The sequence below is a fragment of the Triticum aestivum genome, chromosome 3A, assembly GCF_018294505.1.
Source record: "Triticum aestivum cultivar Chinese Spring chromosome 3A, IWGSC CS RefSeq v2.1, whole genome shotgun sequence".
Taxonomy (NCBI): Eukaryota; Viridiplantae; Streptophyta; class Magnoliopsida; order Poales; family Poaceae; genus Triticum; species Triticum aestivum.
In genome coordinates, this window is record NC_057800.1 from 643,193,506 (window position 1) to 643,215,786 (window position 22,281).

The following is a 22,281-nucleotide window of genomic DNA, read 5'->3' on the forward strand; positions in this document are numbered from 1 at the left end:
CGGCATCGACCATGTCACGACCGGCATCGGCAGGGCCGCACTGTTGCTTCTTCAAGCCGATGTCCATCACGCCGACCTACTTCGACTCATCGGCTGACATCGAGGCTTCGACATCTCGTCTGGACCGGGGGCTTCGCCATCTCTTCATCAACCTACTCCGGAGACTTCAGCGTCACTAGCCGACCAGCTTCGTCACGTTAGCTGGACCGAGGGCTTTGCCTCCGCAAGCCAACCTTCGCCAGTATCGCCATGCTGTCGCTTTATCGCCCATCAGGCAATGGGTGTGCGGATCGAGTCCCAATTTTGGGAGTCACCTTTCTTTGGATTGCTACAACAAATAAAACCAGGTGCTATTAATCCTAGTAATTTTTGCTTGTTGGGGTTTATTTTTCCCAAGAAATTATTATTATGGTTTGTTCCATCATCTGTACACAGATCTATCGAATGATGGCCGCACTAACGACGGTCGCATGGTGGTTCGGTCAGTTTCCGTACATAGTCTGGCGAACGCTGCATCCGGAACTCGGACCGACCTGTGAATTCATGTTTTGCCACACCTTTACCGCATCACGCCAACGCCCTTCATCGACATTGACTTTGGCGCCAGGCCATATTTCTTTTATTACTATCTTTGCATAAATTATTTATTATGCAACATTTTTTTCATTATTATTATTATCTCCGGTTTGCACTATTTTTTGTGCACAGGAAAATGATCCGGGTTGGGCATATCGTCAACTCGGCGTACTGACATACCACATCACCTCGGCTGGACGGGGGGCTTCGTCAGCGCTTCATTACCCCATGCCGAGGACTTTGGCATAACTCTGCCAGCCTGCATTGACCGTGCTATGTCACCACTTCGGAGTGCCGAGCTCTTTGCTCCGCCACCTCGGGACCGGCTTGGGGGATGGAACCTTGTCCCGCATCAAGCTCGGACCGCATCATCAATAACGAACACATTACCTAGCTAAGTTGCCTTCATGCTCGAAGTTTTAAATTTTTAACTTTTGTTCGGTTCGACCAAGCATTATACTTTTTGGCAAAAAGTTGTTTGTGACAAAGTTCTTTGTCAAAGCCTTGTTTGTTGCAAGCAAATTCAAATACCCCGTTTACTTGGGGGCTTCCTTCATGAAACTTTTTCCTCTTGCATATGATTATACTTGTACGGCTTCGTTCCTTGTTCGTGTATTACGCCACAATATGCACCATATTGACTTAAGTGATTTGCAAGCTGGGTTGCCTGGCTCCTGTGCTTACCCCTACGTCCCCGATTGTTCGACTAGGGAGTAAAGGGAGCACCTCTGTGATTGTCACGACCGGATCCTCTGAGCTTTGACCTCAGACTGGGTGAAGCCGAAAGCTAGCGCTCTTATTGTTTTTAATCATGGTCGGCACACAACGGAACTCATGAGTACAAAAAATCTATTGCACAAGTCTCATAGTAATAATGAGCACCGAAGAAAGGTATCGGTGGGGATACTATTTTCTTCGAAGATGCTTCTTGCACTTCGTCTGTAATATAGCATAAGTTCCCTGAGCACGCTTTGTCTGTTACAGCCTTATGGCCCGGTTGCCTGGTTATCGGAAACACTGTCGATATTCTCGACAGGTGGAGTACATAACACTTTTCGGTCCTTGACTGAAGAGGGAGAAGACGACGGTCGGTTAAGACACGTTTAAAGTCCGGGTGAACAAATATATGATATTAGTACTTCGGTACATATAATCATTATACATAGAATTCTTTTACCCAAGTCACTTGGGGGCTCTTAAAATTTATATGAGCTATTTTATAGTAAATGTGTTTTCTTCTTGGTCGTTGCAAAGTCTTTTTCTATCGCTTCTTTTTCGACGTGAGTGTATGGTCAATAGCCAGATAACACATTTTCTCTCTAGTGATCGCTCGAGTTTAGTTCGCTAAACTGGTCTAACAAGAAACACTCCGCCTTCAGGATAGGAGGCTGCAGCCGTAGGCTGACCCGCTTGAAGTCTTGAGATTGGATGTGTCATATTAATGCACGACAGAAGCACAATATTTTCCCCAATTTTCGGATTGGCACCGAACACTTGATCTTGTTCGGACGTCAAGTTTTTACTGACGTTTTTTGGTTTTCCAAGCTTAGGGCACTTTTAAACTATTTGTGTGTTTTTAGCACAAGTCTCGCAGTGCAACGCCGGACACCTTTAGAGATTCGACAAAAATATTCCCGGATATTGCTATATATGCATCGGTTTCGAATTGTGTCTTCGGTCAATAGTTGGGTTGCCCGGCTCCTGCGCTTGCCTCCTACGTTCCGCTTCGTTCGGCTAGGTGTGCAAAGGGAGAACCAATGCGATTGTGCTTCCATCTCACATGGTTAAGCACCTCAGTGGAGAAAGCCAAAAACTGACTGTCACAATAAGCATAAATTGGTCAGCAATCCGATGACTGTGTTAAATGACGGGCCATTCATGACATTGGCCGAAGTGTTTACGGCTTGACCTCGACTGTCGCCGAACACTACCGGGGGCTAGTAACTGGCCGCCGAAACTAAATCCTCAATATTTTGCTCTTAAATTAGAGCCGAGGTTTCATGATCATGCTTAGCATGACAACCCAAAGAAAGGAACCGATAGCGGGACTATTTTCTTTGAAGACATTTATTATGTTGAACAGTAATATAATATATCTCTCTGCGTACATTTGTTTATAAAACCATATGGCCAGATTGCCTTGTTTGTCGTAAATCTTTGCCCTCATAAAGGCTTTATAAAGTAGGACAAACACTCCTCGGCTACTAGCCGGGGAGGTGGAAGCCGATGGTCGGTCAACAAAATTTTGTACAATGCGGATCCGAGCATTAATGATGTAAAGTACTTGGATACATAGAGTCATTACACATAATTTGTGATTTTACTATGGATATTGATCCTTAACTCGGCCACCCGTGCCCGCATTAAGGCTCGGGGGCTACTGGGCTTTGGGCTTATTATTTACAAATATTAAAGGGGCACATCGATCCCCTGACCTGGTGTTGCCACCCGACCAGTGTCTCGGGGGCTACTGCATTGCCTGTTCAATGCAGAAAATTTTAAGTGCAATACAGTTGCCGAGGAGATTTTGATCCTCAGGTTGGTCGGCCTCACCCAACCTGAGTCTCGAGGACTGAGCACGCCGCTTTTTATGTCCCGAAGTATTGTGCCGAGCTAGGACTTGATCCTCAGGCCGATTTTGTAAATCAACCTGAGTCTCAGCGGCTACCGGGATCAGCGGTCTTACGTCATCCTTCAGGTGCATCTCGGGTTTTAGACCGATACACACCTTGAGGGCTACTGGCTATATATCTCGGCAGAGAATAAATTGCACCAATAAAAATATTGACAAAACATCGACCCACAGCCGGGGTGGTGCACCACCTCGGAAGCAGTCCGGCATAAAGCTCGGGCGCTAGTGGCTGGCTCCATAGAGGGCATTTCTAGCATTAAGCTCGGCTAAACTCCTTCAACTTTTTTGGACCAAGATGATCTATGATATCTTGGGTATAGTCCGGTGTTGGAGCTTGGACACAGTCCGGCGTTGGAGCTTGGATACATTTCGGCGTTAGAGCTCGGAAGCAGTCCGGCATTGGTGCCCGGCTGCAAAAGATACCTCGAATGCAGTCCAGCGTTAGAGCTCGGACGCAAGAGGACACTGCCTCCCGGGAACAACTTCAAACCCGAGGTGTGGCATAAAATAACAAGGCATTGATAAAGGTCGGAAACTTAAAGGGGCTCCTCGGATACCCGACGTGTAAACTCGTTGAATGCATTTCGGCGATCCTCAAGATCGAAGATGAGAAGATTTGTTGAACCAGTTTTCAAGACCGTCAACCGAAGATGAAGAACAGTACGGAAGAATCGAGGAGCGTCCCTAACTTGAAGACCGGTTCAGGGGGCTACTGACGGTGTCCTGGACTAGGGGGTACTCACCACATCGTCTCCCGATCTGTTAGATTGGGCCAAGGACCCCCATGGCCGTATACTCATGGGCCAGTTCGGACAGCTGCCGCATACATGGAAGATTCCACAAGACTTGGTGAACAAGACAAGGACTCCTCCCCACCGGCGTATTCGGCTAGGACTCTTGTTATTCTAGGCCTCTGGTGCATTATATAAACCGAGGCTAGGCTAGTCGATAGATCATATACAACAATCATATCATAGGCTAGCTTCTTGGGTTTTAGCCTCTACGATCTCGTGGTAGATCAACTCTTGTAATACACATATCATCAATATCAATCAAGCAGGACGTAGGGTTTTACCTCCATCAAGAGGGCCCGAATCTGGGTAAACATCGTGTCCCCTGCCTCCTGTTACCATCCGCCTTAGACGCACAGTTTGGGACCCCCTACCCGAGATCCGCCGGTTTTGACACCGACAACAACTGCTGCCCCGAGTGAGTTTTAGATCGTGTAACGGCAGCTCAGAGACCTTTAGAATGTTTAAGGCCGACCTAAAAGCATTCATTAACCTTCTGTTTATAGATGAGTTACTATTATCCTCTACTTTGCATACCAAGTTGAAGTCTCCTGATATAATCCATACAAGAAGCATGGAAGCCTTGAGGTTCATCGTCTCCTCTACATGAACACAACTTTGTCACTATGCGACCGAGCGCCGTAAACGACTGAAATACTACAAGAAGCGCGTGAAGCACGCATTACCACCATGGTAGGCATCGAGTTGGTGGAGTTAGTGACGCTAGTGATGTCAAACTGGTTCGACAAGAAGGCAAGGAGGATTCCCCCTCGTGTACTGATGGCAAGAAGGAAGCACAAGGAATCAACAAAGGCCAGGCTGAGGATTTCTATTACAAGGACCCATTCAATGAGTTCGATGTTTGCATCAAAGAGAAAATTGACAGGTGTGATGAAGATGAACAAGACTACACACAATTTGGCGACGCACATGATTATTAAGGCCGCACACGTTCTAATTGAGTACCATACAATTGTTGATGTCAGTCATAGATAACTAACAATACACTAGCATGATGCAAGATACAAAGGGCCCGGGGTAAGATGCCCGGATAGCAGGAACTACCTCGCATGATGGATACATTGGGAAGGGGATGCAGCTCCAGATGCTGTCCCTAATCACGAAGAGTATGTACATGAAGACGGGGGCACTCGATGAAGGTGGCATGCACAAATGGCCAGTCAGCCGCTGCCCGTCGGTCTCGACCCTTGCCCCTCTGAGATGCAGCGGGGCATCTGGGGGTCTTGCTGGTGGCCTTGGAGGGCTGGAAGGCTTTGAATAAGGCCTTGATAGCTCGATTTCGTTCGGAGATAGATGCTCTTTGAGCAATGCGAGGAAGCGATGCAGGAGAATACCGCCTGTCACTGCCGCATCGCCGTCATGGCAAAAAAATCTAAAAAGTTTGTTTTTATCATCTTGCTCTTAAAGGTCATTTTGTTTGGAGCATTTCAAGTGGACTAGACCATACTACCATAGTAGCAAGCCCAACAGTAAACTGTTGCTCGCACGCCAAAATACGTAACACCAAAAAATTGCCAAGAATTATTAGGGCATAGGTAAGTGCCCAATATAGTGCCCATGGTTCTCCAAACCGCTCTGGCAACAGTGTAGAAAAAGAGCAAGTGTTTGGGATGGTTCTACTTGATTGCAAAAGAAACACATGGGATTACCGTGATAAATTTTACTTTACGTAACTTGTCTAGTTTTATTGTTTGGCGAATGACGTAACTTGTCTAGTTATCACAACCTCTTAAAATAGTTGCCACAAGAAGATTTGAATTTTGAGAGGAATTTTACCAGCTTAATCCATTTGCGCCTACAACCAGACAAGGAGTTTTCCAATTTTTTATACATGGATTTAGTGATCTATTTGGATTTATTTCCCAAACCCCAACAAACACCATCAGGTTAAAAGATAAATGCAAACTAAGCAAACAACAAAACGAACTGGTTTATACACTAAACTTTATTTGCGTCTGTACTAATGTTCAAAAAATACTTAGTTTGAGTATTGTACTACTCAAACTCAAGCCATATTTTTTTTTAAAAGATAAGCCGTGTTTTTTAAGGGGTGGCCATATTTTAATCGAGCCTACCCGCTCTGCCTTGGACGCAAATGGATGGACTGGACTTTCTGCGGGCCCCATCCAACGACAACGTCCGGGCCTGCGAGGTAACCGCCGCCCGCCTCAAATACGAACACGACGGCCGCACCGGAACCACTCCACTACGCCTCGAGCACTAGCTCGGAGCATCCGATACTGCTGTCCAAGTGTCCAGCCCAGTGTATCCGTCACGCGACGCCATGCCGCTGCCGGCGCCGGCGGTGGACGCCGTCATCAAGCCGCTGCCGCGGGCGCTCTCCCTCGCGGGGGCGGCGGCCGCTGCGGCCGCGACGTCCCTCCTGCTCATTTCCGCCGTCGTCTCCCGCGCCCGGGACGACTACGCTTCGCCTCCCCCGTCCACCAGCGCCTCCACTACCGCCGCGCTCCCCCCGGCGCCCGAACCCTCGCCGCAGCACCATGAGCACCCCCATCCCCCGCCGCCGCCCGTCCCGCCCTGCCCGCCCAACGCCTCCCATCACACCCCCTGCCACGAGCCTCCCTCCGGCGAGCGCCACTGCCCCCCGCACCCTCCGCCGCCTCATCCTCCGCACCCGCCCGAGGACCCGCCGCCTCACCCTCCGCCCCCGCCTCCGCACTGCCGCGTCCCCCCGCCCCCCGGGTACCACCCGCCCCCACCGTGGCCCGCGCGGCGGGAACGCGCGCGGTTCGCCAACGCGGATCTGCCACCACTTACTGCGGCGAAGCTGGCCGCCTCTCAGGACCCCGTGCACGCGCGCGGGGAGTGGCTGGTGTTCCCCAAGGGGGCGGGGAATTACGTCGAGCAGCTTGAGCGCGTGGTGCCGCTCCGCGGCGGTGCGGTGCGAACGGCGCTCGACATCGGTTGCGGAGTGAGTAACTAGACTAAATCACTTCGTGCTTCCAGTAATTACCATACGTTCTCATCGCTGATGCTGTGGCTCGTTGCAGGTTGCGAGCTTTGGGGACTACCTGTTGAGCTATGGCGTCCTGACCATGTCCATTGCTCCGAGGGAGAGACACGGTGCGCATGTCCAGTTCGCTTTGGAGCGTGGACTGCCCGCGATGATTGGAGTGCTCGGCGCTCGCAGGCTGCCGTATCCTTCGAGGTCCTTCGACATGGTGCACTGCGCCGACTGCCATGTTTCATGGACTGCTCATGGTAGGACATGAACTAAATCGATACTAACTGCGAAAAATCACATACATATTTTCTTCTTTGTATCCAACTTATGATTGCACATATTTTCTGATGTTCTCATTCACCTATAGCTGATTCCAGATGGGCTGTATATGCTGGAAATTGATCGTCTTCTCAGACCTGGTGGGTATTGGGTTATGTCCAGACCACCCATAAGCTGGAAATCACCCTACAAGGGCCCCAACAAAACAATCGAGAACCTTGATGGTCAACAGTTAGCTATGGAAGATACTGCAAATAAGCTTTGTTGGGAAAAGGTGTCAGATAAGGGCACAGTTTCTGTTTGGAGAAAGCCTATTAATCATCTCCATTGTGCCCAAGAAGCAGAGTTCCTGAGATCACCACCACTCTGTACAGAAGATGACCCAGATAGTGCTTGGTAAGGTTCTCCTTGGCAGCTTGAACTTTGCTTTCTAGTCATTTTTGTGTGCTTTAAGCATGATAGTTAACTATTTCATTTTCCATAGTCCTCTCAATACCACCCAAGAAGTTGACACTGCACAGAATAGTTTGGCCAGGGTTAATGTTTATATACTCCACGCGTGTTATTGTGAAGCTAAGAAGAAACATACAAATTATAGCTGTTCTTATCTGAAGTTTGTCACTCTGTACATGACATGCGGGGGCTTGTATGGCCATGAATGTTAATTCTCCGGGTTAGTTGAACATAAGTGTGCCTAGAAATTTTCAGGAGACAACTCAATAACTAAAAAGAACTTTACCCAATACTTGAAGCATGTACAAAAAGGTGCATCTAAGTGAGTTAGTAAGTGTAAGAGTACGAGTACAGCACCAGTGAATAGGAGCTTACAGCCGAGCAGGACAGAAAGAAGGCAGTTGCTGAGTCATTGGATAATCTAAAATATTAGCCATCTGTACATAAGCGTGCCTGGAAATTTTCAGGAGACAACTCAATAACTAAAAAGAACTCTACCCAATACTTAAAGCATGTACAAAAAGGTGCATCGAAGTGAGTTACTAAGAATATGAGTACAGCACCAGTGAATCCAAAGAGCTCACCGCCGAACAGGACAAAAAGAAGGCAGTTGCTGAATCATTGGATAACCTAACATATTAGCCATCTCTTGCTTGCACTGAATGATTACTTTATCGACAAACTCATAAAAGGATTATTGTACTTCTATCTTGCAGGTATGTAAATATTTCGATGTGTAGAACTCGTCTTCCAAGAGTTGAACTTGTTGGTGATATTGCTGGTGGCCCAGTGGAGAAATGGCCTCAAAGACTTGCTGCAGTGCCACCAAGAATAGCCAATAGGGAAATCAAGGGGATGTCCATCCAGGCATACAAACATGACTTTTCAATTTGGAAGAGAAGAGTTGAACTCTATGGAACATATTTGAAAGATTTATCTCACAGGAGTTACAGAAATGTCATGGATATGAATGCTGGTTTTGGTAGCTTTGCTGCAGCCATGTTGAAATACCCTGTTTGGGTCATGAACGTGGTTCCTGCAAATATAACAGACAACACCCTCGGTATCATCTATGAGCGTGGCTTGATTGGAACATACATGGACTGGTAATGTTACAGAGCGACTGTTATCTTGTAATGGAGTACTATTCCTATTTTTCCATTAAGATATAGACAAGAACTCACTATCTCGAGTCAATTTTTTATTGTTAGGTGTGAAGCTTTCTCTACTTATCCACGTACATATGATCTGATACATGCTAATGGAGTATTCAGCTTGTATATCGACAAGTAAGTGACTCCTCATAATTCTCTTTGTTCAAGTATACTTGTTCTGTTTTGAGGCAGAACAGACTCAGAAAGAGACATAAATGCTATTTCTAATTTACTTAGCTTGAGGGTACCAAACTCTACTAAAATATAGAGTACCCACTGTGCCACTACACACCCTATGCTTCACGTAGTTTTGCCAGGGGCATACTCTCCCTGAACATAAAGACTTCAAGAGGCACCCATCATTACCCTTGGACCATGGATATCTGCTTACTGAATTTTCTTATCTGAAAAAAAGTAGCTAACATGAAATCCGCCCGGCTTAATTACAGCAATTGCTTGAATCCCTTAATTGCTGAATACCATCAGTATATGTACAATTTGTCAATTTCTGTTCCGCAAAAGGGGCCTAAAGTTATGTTTCTCCTTTTTCAACGCATGGCCTGACAAACATGATGCCTTCAAAAAGCACATGGTCACCATGCAACTCAGGAAGGTCTTGCGGTTCACCGCACTATTTTGACACTAATTTGTCTTCAGGTGTGGTATCCTTGACATACTGGTTGAGATGGACCGAATTCTCCGGCCAGGGGGAGCGGCAATAATCCGAGATGCAGCTGATGTTGTTCTGAAAGTGAAGGAGGCTGCTGATCGGCTGCAATGGCGCAGCCGGGTTGTCAACACGGAGGATGAGGGCCCAGATCCTCAGAAGCTTCTCATCGTCGACAATTCCCTCCCACTGCCAGGGAGCTAGTATAACAACTACAACGGCATCCGTTGACAGTACCATGATCTTATCAGTTACCTGTACAAATGAAGAGCCCGAAGGCGAGGTTACACTTGCAGTTACATGTCCGGATAAGATAAGCAAATAACCCTCTGACGAGGCTTGGTACATTGCCCCCAGCATGCATGGCCTTGAGTGTGTGTAGATGCCACCAACCTCTACCCTGGTACTCTGTAGAAACAGTGACCTTGAGTTTGTATTATAGGTTAATAGGTTTACATATTCTTGTGAGAGGTGGTGTATTATAGCTGTACCAGCGAGGAGCACATATGTAATACATGTTGGGTTGTTGTGATCTCTTTTTCGAAACAACAATCTGTCCCAGGTTCAGGCTTGATGCAAAAAGGGCCCGTTGTTAGGGGTGCCCGTACAAGCAAAGCACAAATCGAGTACGGACATGCCTTTTATCTCTCACGAAAATAGGACGCATAGTTTTTGAGCCTGAGCTCAAATGAGCTTGGGTGAACAGTAAAATAAAAAAAATCTGATTTTTTTGTTGACAAACATTGACAAAAGTTTCATGTACTTGCAAAAATTCGCCATGGAATCACATTTCTAGACGGTGTGGCAAAAACAAAAACAAAATCAGTACTCTGAAAATGCTACTTCAAAAGCATTTTGGAGCACTAATTTTTTTTTGCCACACCTTACAGGAATGTGGTTTCATGATGAATTTTTGTATGCACTTAAATTTTTTGTCAAAAAAATATTTAGATTTTTTGGATTTTACTGTTCACCAAGCTCATTTGAGCTCGGGAGGAGAAGGACACTTTCGCAAGTAATACTACTGATGTTGCTCAACAGCTCGGAACTGTAAATTGAGTGTTGTAACTTCAGTCAGCTGACAACGGTAAGAGCATAGATAAAAATTGGACTCCACTGCAAATCTTATGACAGATGTTTTTGACCATGGTAAATCGAACCTTTTTTTTATGGCAATTTGTGTTTGCCGAGGATGGCGAGTTTAGTAGGCAAGCATGGTAAATCCGTCTTGGTTCATTTTTCTGCCAGAAAAATGTCGTGATTGTAAATTAAATTTGCCATCCTCATGCCAAATAAATTTGGCATAAAACATTCAATTTTCGATGCTTAAAAATCTAACGCCGGAATTTTAGCATTAACGAAAAAAATTCCCGCAAAGGTTTTCTTTTTTGAACAAGTGGTTAGGTAAAATTTATCTAAGGTTATACTTACCACACGACTCATGAATACAAAGGTGCACATGGTTCCACCTGCACCCATGTGAATAGTACTTTTTTTTAAAAATACTATAAATAAATTAAATTAAATTAAAATTTTGGGGCATGTTTGGTAGCATGCGTTACTCCAAACATGTCGAGTGGGTGCGAGAAAAACCTAGCTCGCATGTGCACGAACCTTAAAGCAGCCCAGAGCCTGGCTCGCTAGGAAGGCTCGAATCGACCGTTCCAGTGAGCCAGGCTGAGTCGGGCGCAAAAGTGGGTCACAACATTCGCGGCAGTGTAGGCAAAATCCTGGTGGAGGTGGCGGGAGAAACAAATCGCCTAGCGCGGGATGGAGCGAAATTTGGCATTACCCCTCCCTCCATTTACTCGTTGACCTCTAGCTCAGTTCTTGCTTTGCTCGGTGGCGATGACTCTCATATCTGTGGAGGCGGCGTTGGTGGCGACTTCAATCTTCGACAGCAGGACCCGCTCCTCCCCTTCATCTTCGACTCTGTCTTGTCCTCCTCGTCTGTGCCATGGACGGGTCGTTGGCTCCAAAGGGGTAAGCAGCATACAACCCCTCTGCCTCTATTAGTTCATTTGTTAGGCCATCACGTAAGGTGTAGGATTGATTTCACCATTGCTCACTGCACCATCGTTGTCGCCAAGGTTATGGACGATATGATGAAGCTGGTTGTTCAGGCAACATCGCTGATAGATGTGATTCAAGCCTGGCTCATGTTGGTCCATAAGAGAGTCGTTTGTCGGAGTGATAAGCCTGTCATCCGTTATGACCCAATGTTAATCAAGGATAGGGAGAGGATGACGAATCTGAACCACATCTACAACTGCAACAACGTAGAGCTCCGCGGATGCTTCGAATGAAAAGAGCACCTTTCATCGGGCTTGTGGAGACGTTTAGGAACAAGGGGGCTGCTACAAGATAGCATCCACACCACTGTGGAAGAGCAAGTTGCCATTGTTCCTCCATGTTGTAGGTCATAATCAGAGGTTTGGGGTTATCCACAACACGTTCAGGAGATCAACAGAGACCATTTGTAGGTATTTCAGGCAAGTCTTGTATGTTGTTGGGAAGCTCAAAGGAGAGATAATCAAGGCACCAACCGATAAAACTCCTAGCAAGATCCGTGCGAGCCCAAGATGGTATCCGTATTTCAAGGTGAGCACTACTCATAGTTCATGCCTTGACATGCTTGTGTTATTCTGATACAGCCATAACACCATCTTTTCATGCCACTTCCATGATTGCATTGACGCAATAGATGGTACTCATGTGATTGCTAGAGTGTTGAGGTCACAGTCTACAACATACATGGAAAGTAAGCACTACACAAGGCAGAATGTTCTTGCTACTGTTGACTTTGATCTGAACTTCACATATATGTTAGCTAGCTAGGAAGGATTAGCCAATGATGCTAATATTCTATCTGACAACATGGCTCGGCCTAATTGTTGGGAAACGTAGCATGCAATTTCAAAAAAAAAATCCTACGCTCATGCAAGATCTATCCAGGAGATGCATAGCAACGAGAGGGGGAGAGTGTGTCCACGTACCTCCGTAGACCCAAAGCGGAAGCGTTTGACAACGTGGTTGATGTAATCGAACTTCTTCTCGTTTCGACCGATCAAGCACCGAACGTACGACACCTCCGAGTTCTGCACACGTTCAGCTCGATGACGTCCCTCGAACTCTTGATCCAGCAAAGTGTCGAGGGAGAGTTTCGTCAGCACGACGGCGTGGTGACGGTGATGGTGAAGTGATCCGCGTAGGTCTTCGCCTAAGCACTATGACAATATGACCGGAGGAGTAAACTATGGAGGGGGGGCGCCGCACACGGCTAACAATTGTTTGTGTGTGTTCTAGGCGCCCCCGTCCCCACATATATATAGGTTGGAGGGGGGAAGAGGCAGCCAGGGGGGCGCCCAAGTAGGCCGAATCCTACTTGGGCTCCCACCCCAATTCGGCCCCCTTCCTTGTTTTCCGGAGGGAGAATGAAACAGGAAGGGGGAGGTTGAATCCCTCCCCATTCCTTTCTCTCTTCGCCTCTTTTCTTCCTCTTCCTATTCGGCCTACATGGGGGAGCGCAGCAGCCCATGTTGGCTGTTGCGTTTCCCCTCTTGGCCCAATAGGCCCAAATCTTTGCCGGGGGGGGGGGGTGCCCGGAACCCCTTCCGGTGACCCGATATGTACCCGGTACCCCCGGAACACTTTCGGCGTCCGAATATCATTGCCCTATATATGAATCTTTACCTCTCGACCATTTCGAGACTCATCTTCATGTCCGTGATCTCATCCGGGACTCCGAACAACATTAGGTCACCAAATCACATAACTCATATAATATAGAATCGTCATCAAACGTTAAGTGTGCAGACCCTGCGGGTTCGAGAACTATGTAGACATGACCGAGACACCTCTCCAGTCAATAACCAACAGCGGAACCTGGATGCTCATATTGGTTCCCACATATTCTACAAAGATCTTTATCGGTCGTACCATAATGACAACATACGTTATTCCCTTTGTCATCGGTATGTTACTTGCCCGAGATTTGATCGTCGGTATCTTCATACCTAGTTCAATCTCGTTACCGGCAAGTCTCTTTACTCGTTCCGTAATGCATCATCCCACAACTAACTCATTAGTCACATTGCTTGCAAGGCTTATCATGATGTGCATTACCGAGAGGGCCCAGAGATACCTCTCCGATACTTGGAGTGACAAATCCTAATCTTGATCTATGCCAACCCAACAAACACCTTCGAAGATACTTGTAGAGCATCTTTATAATCACCCAGTTACGTTGTGAAGTTTGATAGCACACAAGGTATTCCTCCGGTATCCGGGAGTTGCATAATCTCATAGTCAAAGGAATATGTATATGACATGAAGAAAGCTATAGCAATAAAACCGAACAATCAACATGCTAAGCTAACGGATGGGTCTTGTCTATCACATCATTCTCCTAATGATGTGATCCCATTCATCAAATGGCAATACATGTCTATGGTTAGAAAACTTAACCATCTTTGATTAACGATCTAGTCTAGTAGAGGCTTACTAGGGACACGGTGTTCTATCTATGTATTCACACATGTATCAAGTTTCCGGTTAATACAATTCTAGCATGAATAATAAACATTTATCATGATATAAGGAAATATAAAATAACAACTTTATTATTGCCTCAAGGGCATATTTCATTCAGTCTCCCACTTGCACTAGAGTCAATAATCTAGTTCACATCGCCATGTGATTTAACACCAATAGTTCACATATTTATGTGATTAACACCCATAATTCACATCGCCATGTGATCTACACCCAAATGGTTTACTAGAGTCAATAATCTAGTTCACCTCGCTATGTGATTAACACCCAAAGAGTACTAAGGTGTGATCATGTTTTGCTTGTGAGAGAAGTTTAGTCAACGGGTCTGCCACATTCAGATCCGTATGTATTTCACAAATTTCTATGTCTACAATGCTCTACACGGAGGTACTCTAGCTAATTGCTCCCACTTTCAATATGTATCCAGATCGAGACTCAGAGTCATCCGTATTGATGTCAAAACTTGCATCGACGTAACTCTTTACAACAAACTCTTTATCACCTCCATAACTGTGACGCCCGGATAATTAAGCTACAGTGGCCCCCTCCTAATGGTGCCATGTCATCGCAGTTAATTTGCTAAACCTCACTTTGATCCAAACCCGATTCAAATTCAAATTTAAATTCCAAGTGAAATTATTATTTGAATTAACGGTAAAACAAAAATGTTTGTTGGGTTGCAAATATTCACTAAGGAATTATCATGTAGAAACGAACATTATTCGGAACTCTAAAAATGCCCCTAGCTATTTTTGAATTGACCCAACAGCACCTACCCACCACCTTTAAATTCAAAACAAAATCAAATGAATTCTAACAGAACCCAAACTTTTTTGTGCCACCCTTAGCTATTGTGTTAGATTTATGTGCAAAGTTTAGTTCAAAGCAAAAATCATTTGGTGGCCCAACTTGATGCAAAACAGTAGTAGAAAATACAAAATAGCAAAGAATACTAAAAAAAGACTAAAGTCAATGTGCACTTTGGCCCAACACCCGACACTGAAGCCCAACCCACCTCCATTTTCCTCTACCTCCAGCTACAGGGATGCAAGCTGGGAGTGCGTGGAGGGCATCCAGGGCGCCTTGGCACGTGCCGGCCATCCCACGGCTCCCTAGATGGTTAAAACGGCGGTGACCCCCTACCCCAAAACCCTAGCACCCTTCCCCCCTCCCCCTGCGCCGCTTTCTTCCACCATGCCCGCAGCCAAACCACGCCGCCATGGCCGACCTCATCCTCATGGCCACTGCCCTCCCCGCCGTCTGAGACTGCGCCGGGAGCACCGCCTCTGTCGTCTTCGTCGACTACGTGGACACATTTGAGCTCCGGACCCCCTGCCTCGCACGGATCGACGCCCTCAGCCGTCGTGGATCGTCGCCGCCGTCCGTCTGCTCCAAGCCTCCCCCGAGCCCATCTTTGCACCCGTACAGGTCCCGGTGAGCTCCTTGACGTTTTCCCCTCCTCGCGTCGTAGATAGCATCCCCTAGCATTGTTCCCCACAGCGTTCGAGAGCCGATCGCCGCTGCCCGGCGATGCCCTGTGTGCTCTGGCCACCCCCTCCCCTTCTCCTCCCCGTCGCCGCTTGCATCTGTTGCCGCCGCCGCAGCCTGCAGTCCGCCCGCGCCGTTCTGCCATGCCCAGCGTCCCGTGCCCCGTGGGCACCGGCCGAGCCCGCATGGCCAGCGCTACACCCCTCGGGTCAAGCTCGACCATCGCCGACCCCGTCCGCCGCAGCATCCACGCATGCGCTCGCGGCCGCCCAGCTCTGCCCGCGCCGTGGCCTCGCTGCCCCTGCGCCGCAGCCGCCCCATGCCGCTCCTCCACCTGCTCGCTGGCCCTGCATCTAGCTGCTGTCGCCGCCTCCGCAGCTGCTTGCCGCGCCCGCCGATGCGGCGCCCATCTCCGGTCGCCTCCGCTCAGGGCCATGCTCCCCCTGCTCCCCGCGCCCCCTTGCCGACCGCCGCAGCCACCCGCCTCCCGCAGCCGCGCCGTAGCCCGCCCTCCCCTGGCCGGCGCCATGCCCACCGGCGCCCTGTCGTGGCCTCGGGTGCTCGCTGGGCGCCCGCTCCATTCTTGCGCCCGCTACGCGCCCGCCCCGCTATGCCCCCTGGGCCTATGGCAAGCGGGGCCCATGCCACAGGAAAATGTTTTTTTAATAATTATAAATAAAAATATCAGTCAATTAATTAATTAAATGATTAATTATCTTAATTAATTTTGTCTAATAAACTAACTACTAGTTAATTAACTAAGTAGTGAATGACAAGGGGGCCCCACCCCCTGTTGACCAGTCAAACTTTGAATGGTCAACTGGGCCCCCTTGGCCCACCTGTCATCCCCTGGGTACACTTCTTTGTACCCTGTGCTGGGTGAGCATAGCATTTTTCCAATTAATTTCGAGTTAATAATAATTTCTGATTATTGCTAAAACTTTAAAAATTAATATAAAATAATCTGTAACTCGGATGGAAAAACTTTGTACATGAAAATTGCTCAAAACGACGAGACGAATCCGAAGATGCAGCCCTTTCGTCCGCCGCACATCCCTAGCATAGGAAACACGCAACTTCCCCCCCTCCGGTTCATCTGTCCGAAAACGCGAAACACCAGAGATACTTTCCTGGATGTTTCCCCCTTTCACTGGTATGACCTATTACGTTAGGGCACACCTGGCACCGTTACTTGTCATGTCATGCATCGATATGCATTTGTTTGCATCGTATTCATTGTTTCTCCCCCCTCTTCTCTCCGGTAGACTACAAGACTGACATCGCTACGGGTGCCCCGATCGACTACGTTGTTGACGACCCCTCCTTCTTGCCAGAGCAACCAGGCAAGCCCCCCCTTGATCACCAGATATTGCCTATTCCTTCTCTCTACTGCTTGCATTAGAGTACTGTAGCATGTTACTGCTTTCGGTTAATCCTATTCTTATGCATAGTCTGTCATTGTTGCTACAGTTGTTACCCTTACCTACAATCCAAAATGCTTAATATAGGATGCTAGTATTCCATCAGTAGCCCTACATTCTTGTCCGCCTGCCATGCTATACTATCGAGTCGTGATCACTAGGGAGGTGATCACGGGTATATACTATATATCTTATACATGATACATGTGATGACTAAAGACAGGTCGGCTCGTAGAGTACCCGCGAGTGATTATCGAATTGGGGGCTGAAAGGACCTTTGTCCCAATGGCCCTCTAGGTGAATCTTTGTGGCGGAGCGACAGGGTAGGTTGAGACCACCTAGGAGAGAGGTGGGCCTGGCCCTGGTTGACATCCGCGAAGACTTCAATTAACAAGCTTAACGAGATCTTGGTATTTGATCTGAGTCTGGCCACTCGCCTATACGCACTAACCAACTACGCGGGAACAATTATGGGCACTCGACGTCGTGGTATCAGCTGAAGCCTTCTTGACGTCAGCGACTGAGCTGCGCGCGCCGGATTGGACTGGAATGCTTGCTCTTGTATTAGGGAGGCTAGGTCTGCTTACCGGCCGCATTCGCAACATGCAGGTGTGCAATGGGCGATGGGCCCAGACCCCTGCGTGCATAGGACTTAGACCGGCGTGCTGACCTCTCTGTTGTGCTTAGGTAGGGCTGCGATGTGTTGATCTTCCGAGGCCGGGTATGACCCAGGAAAGTGTGCCCGGCCAGAGGGATCGAGTGTATTGTGTAATGTGGTGCACCCCTGCAGGGAAGTTTATAGCCGTGTCCCTCGGTAAAAGGACGACCCGGAGTTGTATTCTAACCTTATGATAACTAGAACCGGATACTTAATAAAACACACCTCTTACAAGTTCCAGATACAACCCGGTGATCACTTTCCTACAGGGTGACGAGGGGAGGATCGCCGGGTAGGATTATGCTATGCGGTGTTCCTTGATGCTGCTCTTGCTACTCTCTTCTACATGCTTCACGATGGAGGCTACCAGAAGCATAGTCTTCGATAGGACTAGCTATCCCCCTCTTATTTTGGCATTCTACAGTTTAGTCCACAGATACTACCCATTTCATTGATACCAATGCATATGTAGTGTAGATCCTTGCTTGCGAGTACTTTGGATGAGTACCCACGGTTGCTTTGCTCCCTCTTTTCCTCCCTTTCCTTTTCTTCTCGGATGTCGCAATGATACGCCTCCAACGTATCTATAATTTTTGATTGTTCCATGCTATATTATATTCTGTTTTGGACATTATTAGGCTTTATTATACACTTTTATTTTATTTTTGGGACTAACCTATTAACCGGAGGCCCAACCCAGAATTGATGTTTTTTTGCCTATTTTTGGGTTTCGCAGAAAAAGAATGTCAAACGGAGTCCAAACGGAATGAAACCTTCGGGGACGTGATTTTCGGAACGAACATGATCCAGAGGACTTGGACCCTACGTCAAGCAATCAACGAGGAAGGCACGAGGTAGGGGGGCACGCCTACCCCCCCAGGCGCGCCCTCCACCCTCGTGGGCCCCCTGTTGCTCCACCGACGTACTCCTTCCTCCTATATATACGGAGCCAAAACTCTAATTCCACCGTCGTAACTTTCTGTATCCACGAGATCCCATCTTGGGGCCTGTTCCGGAGCTCCGCCGGAGGGGGCATCGATCATGGAGGGCTTCTACATCAACACCATAGCCCTTCCGATGAAGTGTGAGTAGTTTACCTCAGACCCATGGGTCGATAGTTATTAGCTAGATGGCTTCTTCTCTCTTTTTGGATCTCAATACAAAGTTCTCCCCCTCTCTTGTGGAGATCTATTCGATGTAATCTTCTGTTGCGGTGTGTCTGTTGAGACCGATGAATTGTGGGTTTATGATCAAGTTTATCTATGAACAATATTTGAATCTTCTTTGAATTCTTTTATGTATGATTGGTTATATTTGCAAGTCTCTTTAAATTATCAGTTTGGTTTGGCCTACTAGATTGATCTTTCTTGCAATGGGAGAAGTGCTTAGCTTTGGGTTCAATCTTGCAGTGTCCTTTCCTAGTGACAGTAGGGGCAGCAAGGCACGTATTGTATTGTTGCCATCGAGGATAACAAGATGGGGTTTATTTCATATTGCATGAGTTTATCCCTCTACATCATGTCATCTTGCTTAAAGAGTTAGTCTATTCTCTTGAACTTAATACTCTAGATGCATGCTGGATAGTGGTCTATGTGTGGAGTAATAGTAGTAGATGCAGGCAGGAGTCGGTCTAGTTGTCTCGGACGTGATGCCTATATAAGTGATCATACCTAGATATTCTCATAATTATGCTTAGTTCTATCAATTGCTCAATAGTAATTTGTTTACCTGCCGTGAATACTTATGCTCTTGAGAGAAGCCACTAGTGAAACCTATGGCCCCCGGGTCTATCTTCCATCATATTAATCTTCCAATACTTAGTCATTTTTATTGCCTTTTATTTTACTTTGCATCTTTATCATAAAAATACCAAAAATATTATCTTATCATATCTATCAGATCTCACTCTCGTAAGTGACCGTGTAGGGATTGACAACCCCTTATCGCGTTGGTTGCGAGGATTTATTTGTTTGTGTAGGTGCGAGGGACTCGTGTGTGGCCTCCTACTGGATTAATACCCTGGTTCTCAAAAACTGAGGGAAATACTTACGCTACTTTGCTGCACCACCCCTTCCTCTTCAAGGGAAAACCAACGCAAGTGCTCAAGAGGTAGCACGCAACCAGATGATGGAGTCCAGGAGCCAGAGGATCCCGAGGATGTTTCTACATGGAGTTCGGCTTCGAGGCGTGTTAGGAGATCCCAGGCAGGAGCCCTGCGCCTCTTTCGATCTGTATCCCAGTTTGTGCTAGCCATCTTATGGCAACTTGTTTAACTTATGTCTATACTCAGATATTGTTGCTTCCGCTAACTCGTCTATGATCGAGCTCTTGTATTCGAGCCCTCGAGGCCCCTGGCTTGTAATATAAAGCTTGTATTATTTTATTTTGTGTCTAAAGTTGTGTCGTGATATCTTCCCGTGAGTGCTTGATCCTGATCGTACACATTTGCTGTATGATTAGTATACAATTGAATCGAGGGCGTCGTAAGTTGGTATCAGAGCCGACTACCTGTAGGAATCCCCCTTTCCAACTCCTTGGCCGAAGTTGAGTCTAGTCATTGCAAAACTTTTACTAACCTGGCTGTGTGGCTTATGGGCCCACGTTGACATGGGTGGTATTAGGATCTTTTATTCCTCGATCTTTACTCAGGGACTCTGATCTCTCTTCTACTCGGGTTAAATGATTTTGCTAACTCTAACTCTAGGTTCTCGTAATTACTTCCTCCCGAAGAACCCCTCACTCCAGATGATTGCTTGATGCATCGAAGGATTCCGAAGATACTCTTCGATGTTCTCTTGAGACTTTGTGCCCGTTGCTTTTGCAATTCCCAACCACTGAAATATCCCTATGGATAAATACATACATATGTCATTCTTACTTTTATTCCCAGTTGATCTTGTTATTACAAGATACCCCAAAATTCTCTCCATTGTTTCGAGAATACTGGGTGCCTACTGCCCTTGCAGTTCTTTGCCACCTGAATACCCCTACGAATAATTTCTCGCACTTATCGAGTATTCGCTCATCGCCAGTTGATTCAAGTATTTCACAAAAGTCTTCAAAATATCATTCGATCTTCTGAAAATCCTCAGCCGCCTATTGCTCTTGAAATTCTTGCTTGCTTGCGTTATGATTAATCCCATAAGTCTAGTAATCTTATTGGCATCCTTTTTCATTATCATTTTGAGTCCATTGATTCAATATGTTGCTAATGTTCGCAATCCTCAATCAAATCCTAGAATTCATCCTTCCGGCTCAGACATCATTTTAAACATGGGTTGGATCTTGACCAATCGAATTGCCACCGATTGTACCCGTAATCCTACTCAACTTATCCATCCTTCATCAGAGCATTTGCCTCTAATCCATTGATTTGGAAATCATAATTCTTTTGCATTTGAGCTTTGATTTAGTCGGTTGATTCTATAATCTGATCTCCATGCATTCTTTCTTCCTCTGGTTGAGTACCTATGCTCACATTAGATCCCTTGAGGACCACCAGATCCGTGGTTGGATTTTATCCGACAACATCCTTCATATTCAATCACTTTGGAAGTTCCTTCCCTGATACATAATGCCATTGGTAAATTATAATCTCTGATTTGTCCAACCATGCTCTGCTTTCGAGCTGGTGATATTTACTCTTGAAACTTGGGGTATATGTTTCTAAGATGCCCGATGGGTTGAACCTATGCCTTCTCTAAAGCCGTATGAACCCAAAAGTTACCACAAGTCATACCCTTCTTGTATTTTACCAGATAATTTCCTACTCTACAGCTCCTTCGAAGACGAGAAGTGAATGAAAGGTTAGGCATTGGAGAAGTGGGAGTCGACCTTGAACTTTGTGTTCATGCCCATGGACACGATGTAGATCCTATCATGAAAGCTTCTTGTACTAATGAATATTTCCTTGATAAAATATCATCTCATATCTGTGAATTGATACTTTGCAATTGTGGTTCCGACAATGATTGTTCTCCTTTGATCCCATTTCTCGGACAAGTTAAAGTACTTGACTTCTGCAGATCAATACGCCTACCCAACCTCTACTTTAATCTACCTTCGAGTATTAACCCCTGGTATCTCGAGGATATCAGCCCATTGCACTACATCTTATGAATTTCTAATGAAATGGTACCTCTCCACGCCATAGCCACTCCATGGGTTCTGGGTTGTTGTCAATCGAGAACACCGATTACTATGATTCAATACTCCTAGTACTTTGTTGTTGAGGAGTTTAATACTCCATCCCGTCATTCCTTGCTTGATCGGCTACACTATTATCGTGCTAATTTTAACTGTGCTACCTAGTCCTTACTCCCATAGCACAATTTTCAAAGATGAGCTAAGCCTACATCGATATTCCTCGTCTTATCATTTCACCTCGAACAACAAGCTTGATTCCGAGTTGGTGACGTATTCGTGGTTCCAATAATCTTTCGCTACAACACTCCTTTTGCTTGATGTAGTCGTTGTTCGATTGCTTCTTCACGGAGCCTCTCGATAAAATTTGTCGCGATCATCATCAACATTTTGACTCCTTACATAATATCAATCGAATTCATGTTGAGAAATACCATCCTTGCCCCTCAATGATTTGTGTTATCATCGACAACATCCTT

The 22,281-nt window shown here is 46.5% G+C and overlaps 1 protein-coding gene across 1 annotated transcript; it reads left to right on the forward strand.

The window, feature by feature from the left end:
• The first annotated feature begins 6,229 nt into the window (after positions 1 to 6,229).
• On the forward strand, positions 6,230 to 10,112 carry LOC123062845 (probable methyltransferase PMT19). Its single transcript, XM_044486518.1, has 6 exons — positions 6,230 to 6,952; positions 7,032 to 7,242; positions 7,363 to 7,660; positions 8,434 to 8,823; positions 8,929 to 9,006; positions 9,529 to 10,112. Exons 1-6 carry the CDS (start codon positions 6,305 to 6,307, stop codon positions 9,740 to 9,742), a joined length of 1,839 nt encoding a protein of 612 aa, XP_044342453.1. The 5' UTR covers positions 6,230 to 6,304; the 3' UTR covers positions 9,743 to 10,112.
• Positions 10,113 to 22,281: the final 12,169 nt, after the last annotated feature.

Excerpts from the sequence above, each read along its gene's own strand:
- LOC123062845 (XM_044486518.1), top strand. The coding sequence starts at position 6,305 with ATGCCGCTGCCGGCGCCGGCGGTGGACGCCGTCATCAAGCCGCTGCCG. Across the intron at positions 7,243-7,362 it reads TGTTTCATGGACTGCTCATG|ATGGGCTGTATATGCTGGAA; the intron begins GTAGGACATGAA and ends AGCTGATTCCAG. Across the intron at positions 9,007-9,528 it reads TTCAGCTTGTATATCGACAA|GTGTGGTATCCTTGACATAC; the intron begins GTAAGTGACTCC and ends ATTTGTCTTCAG.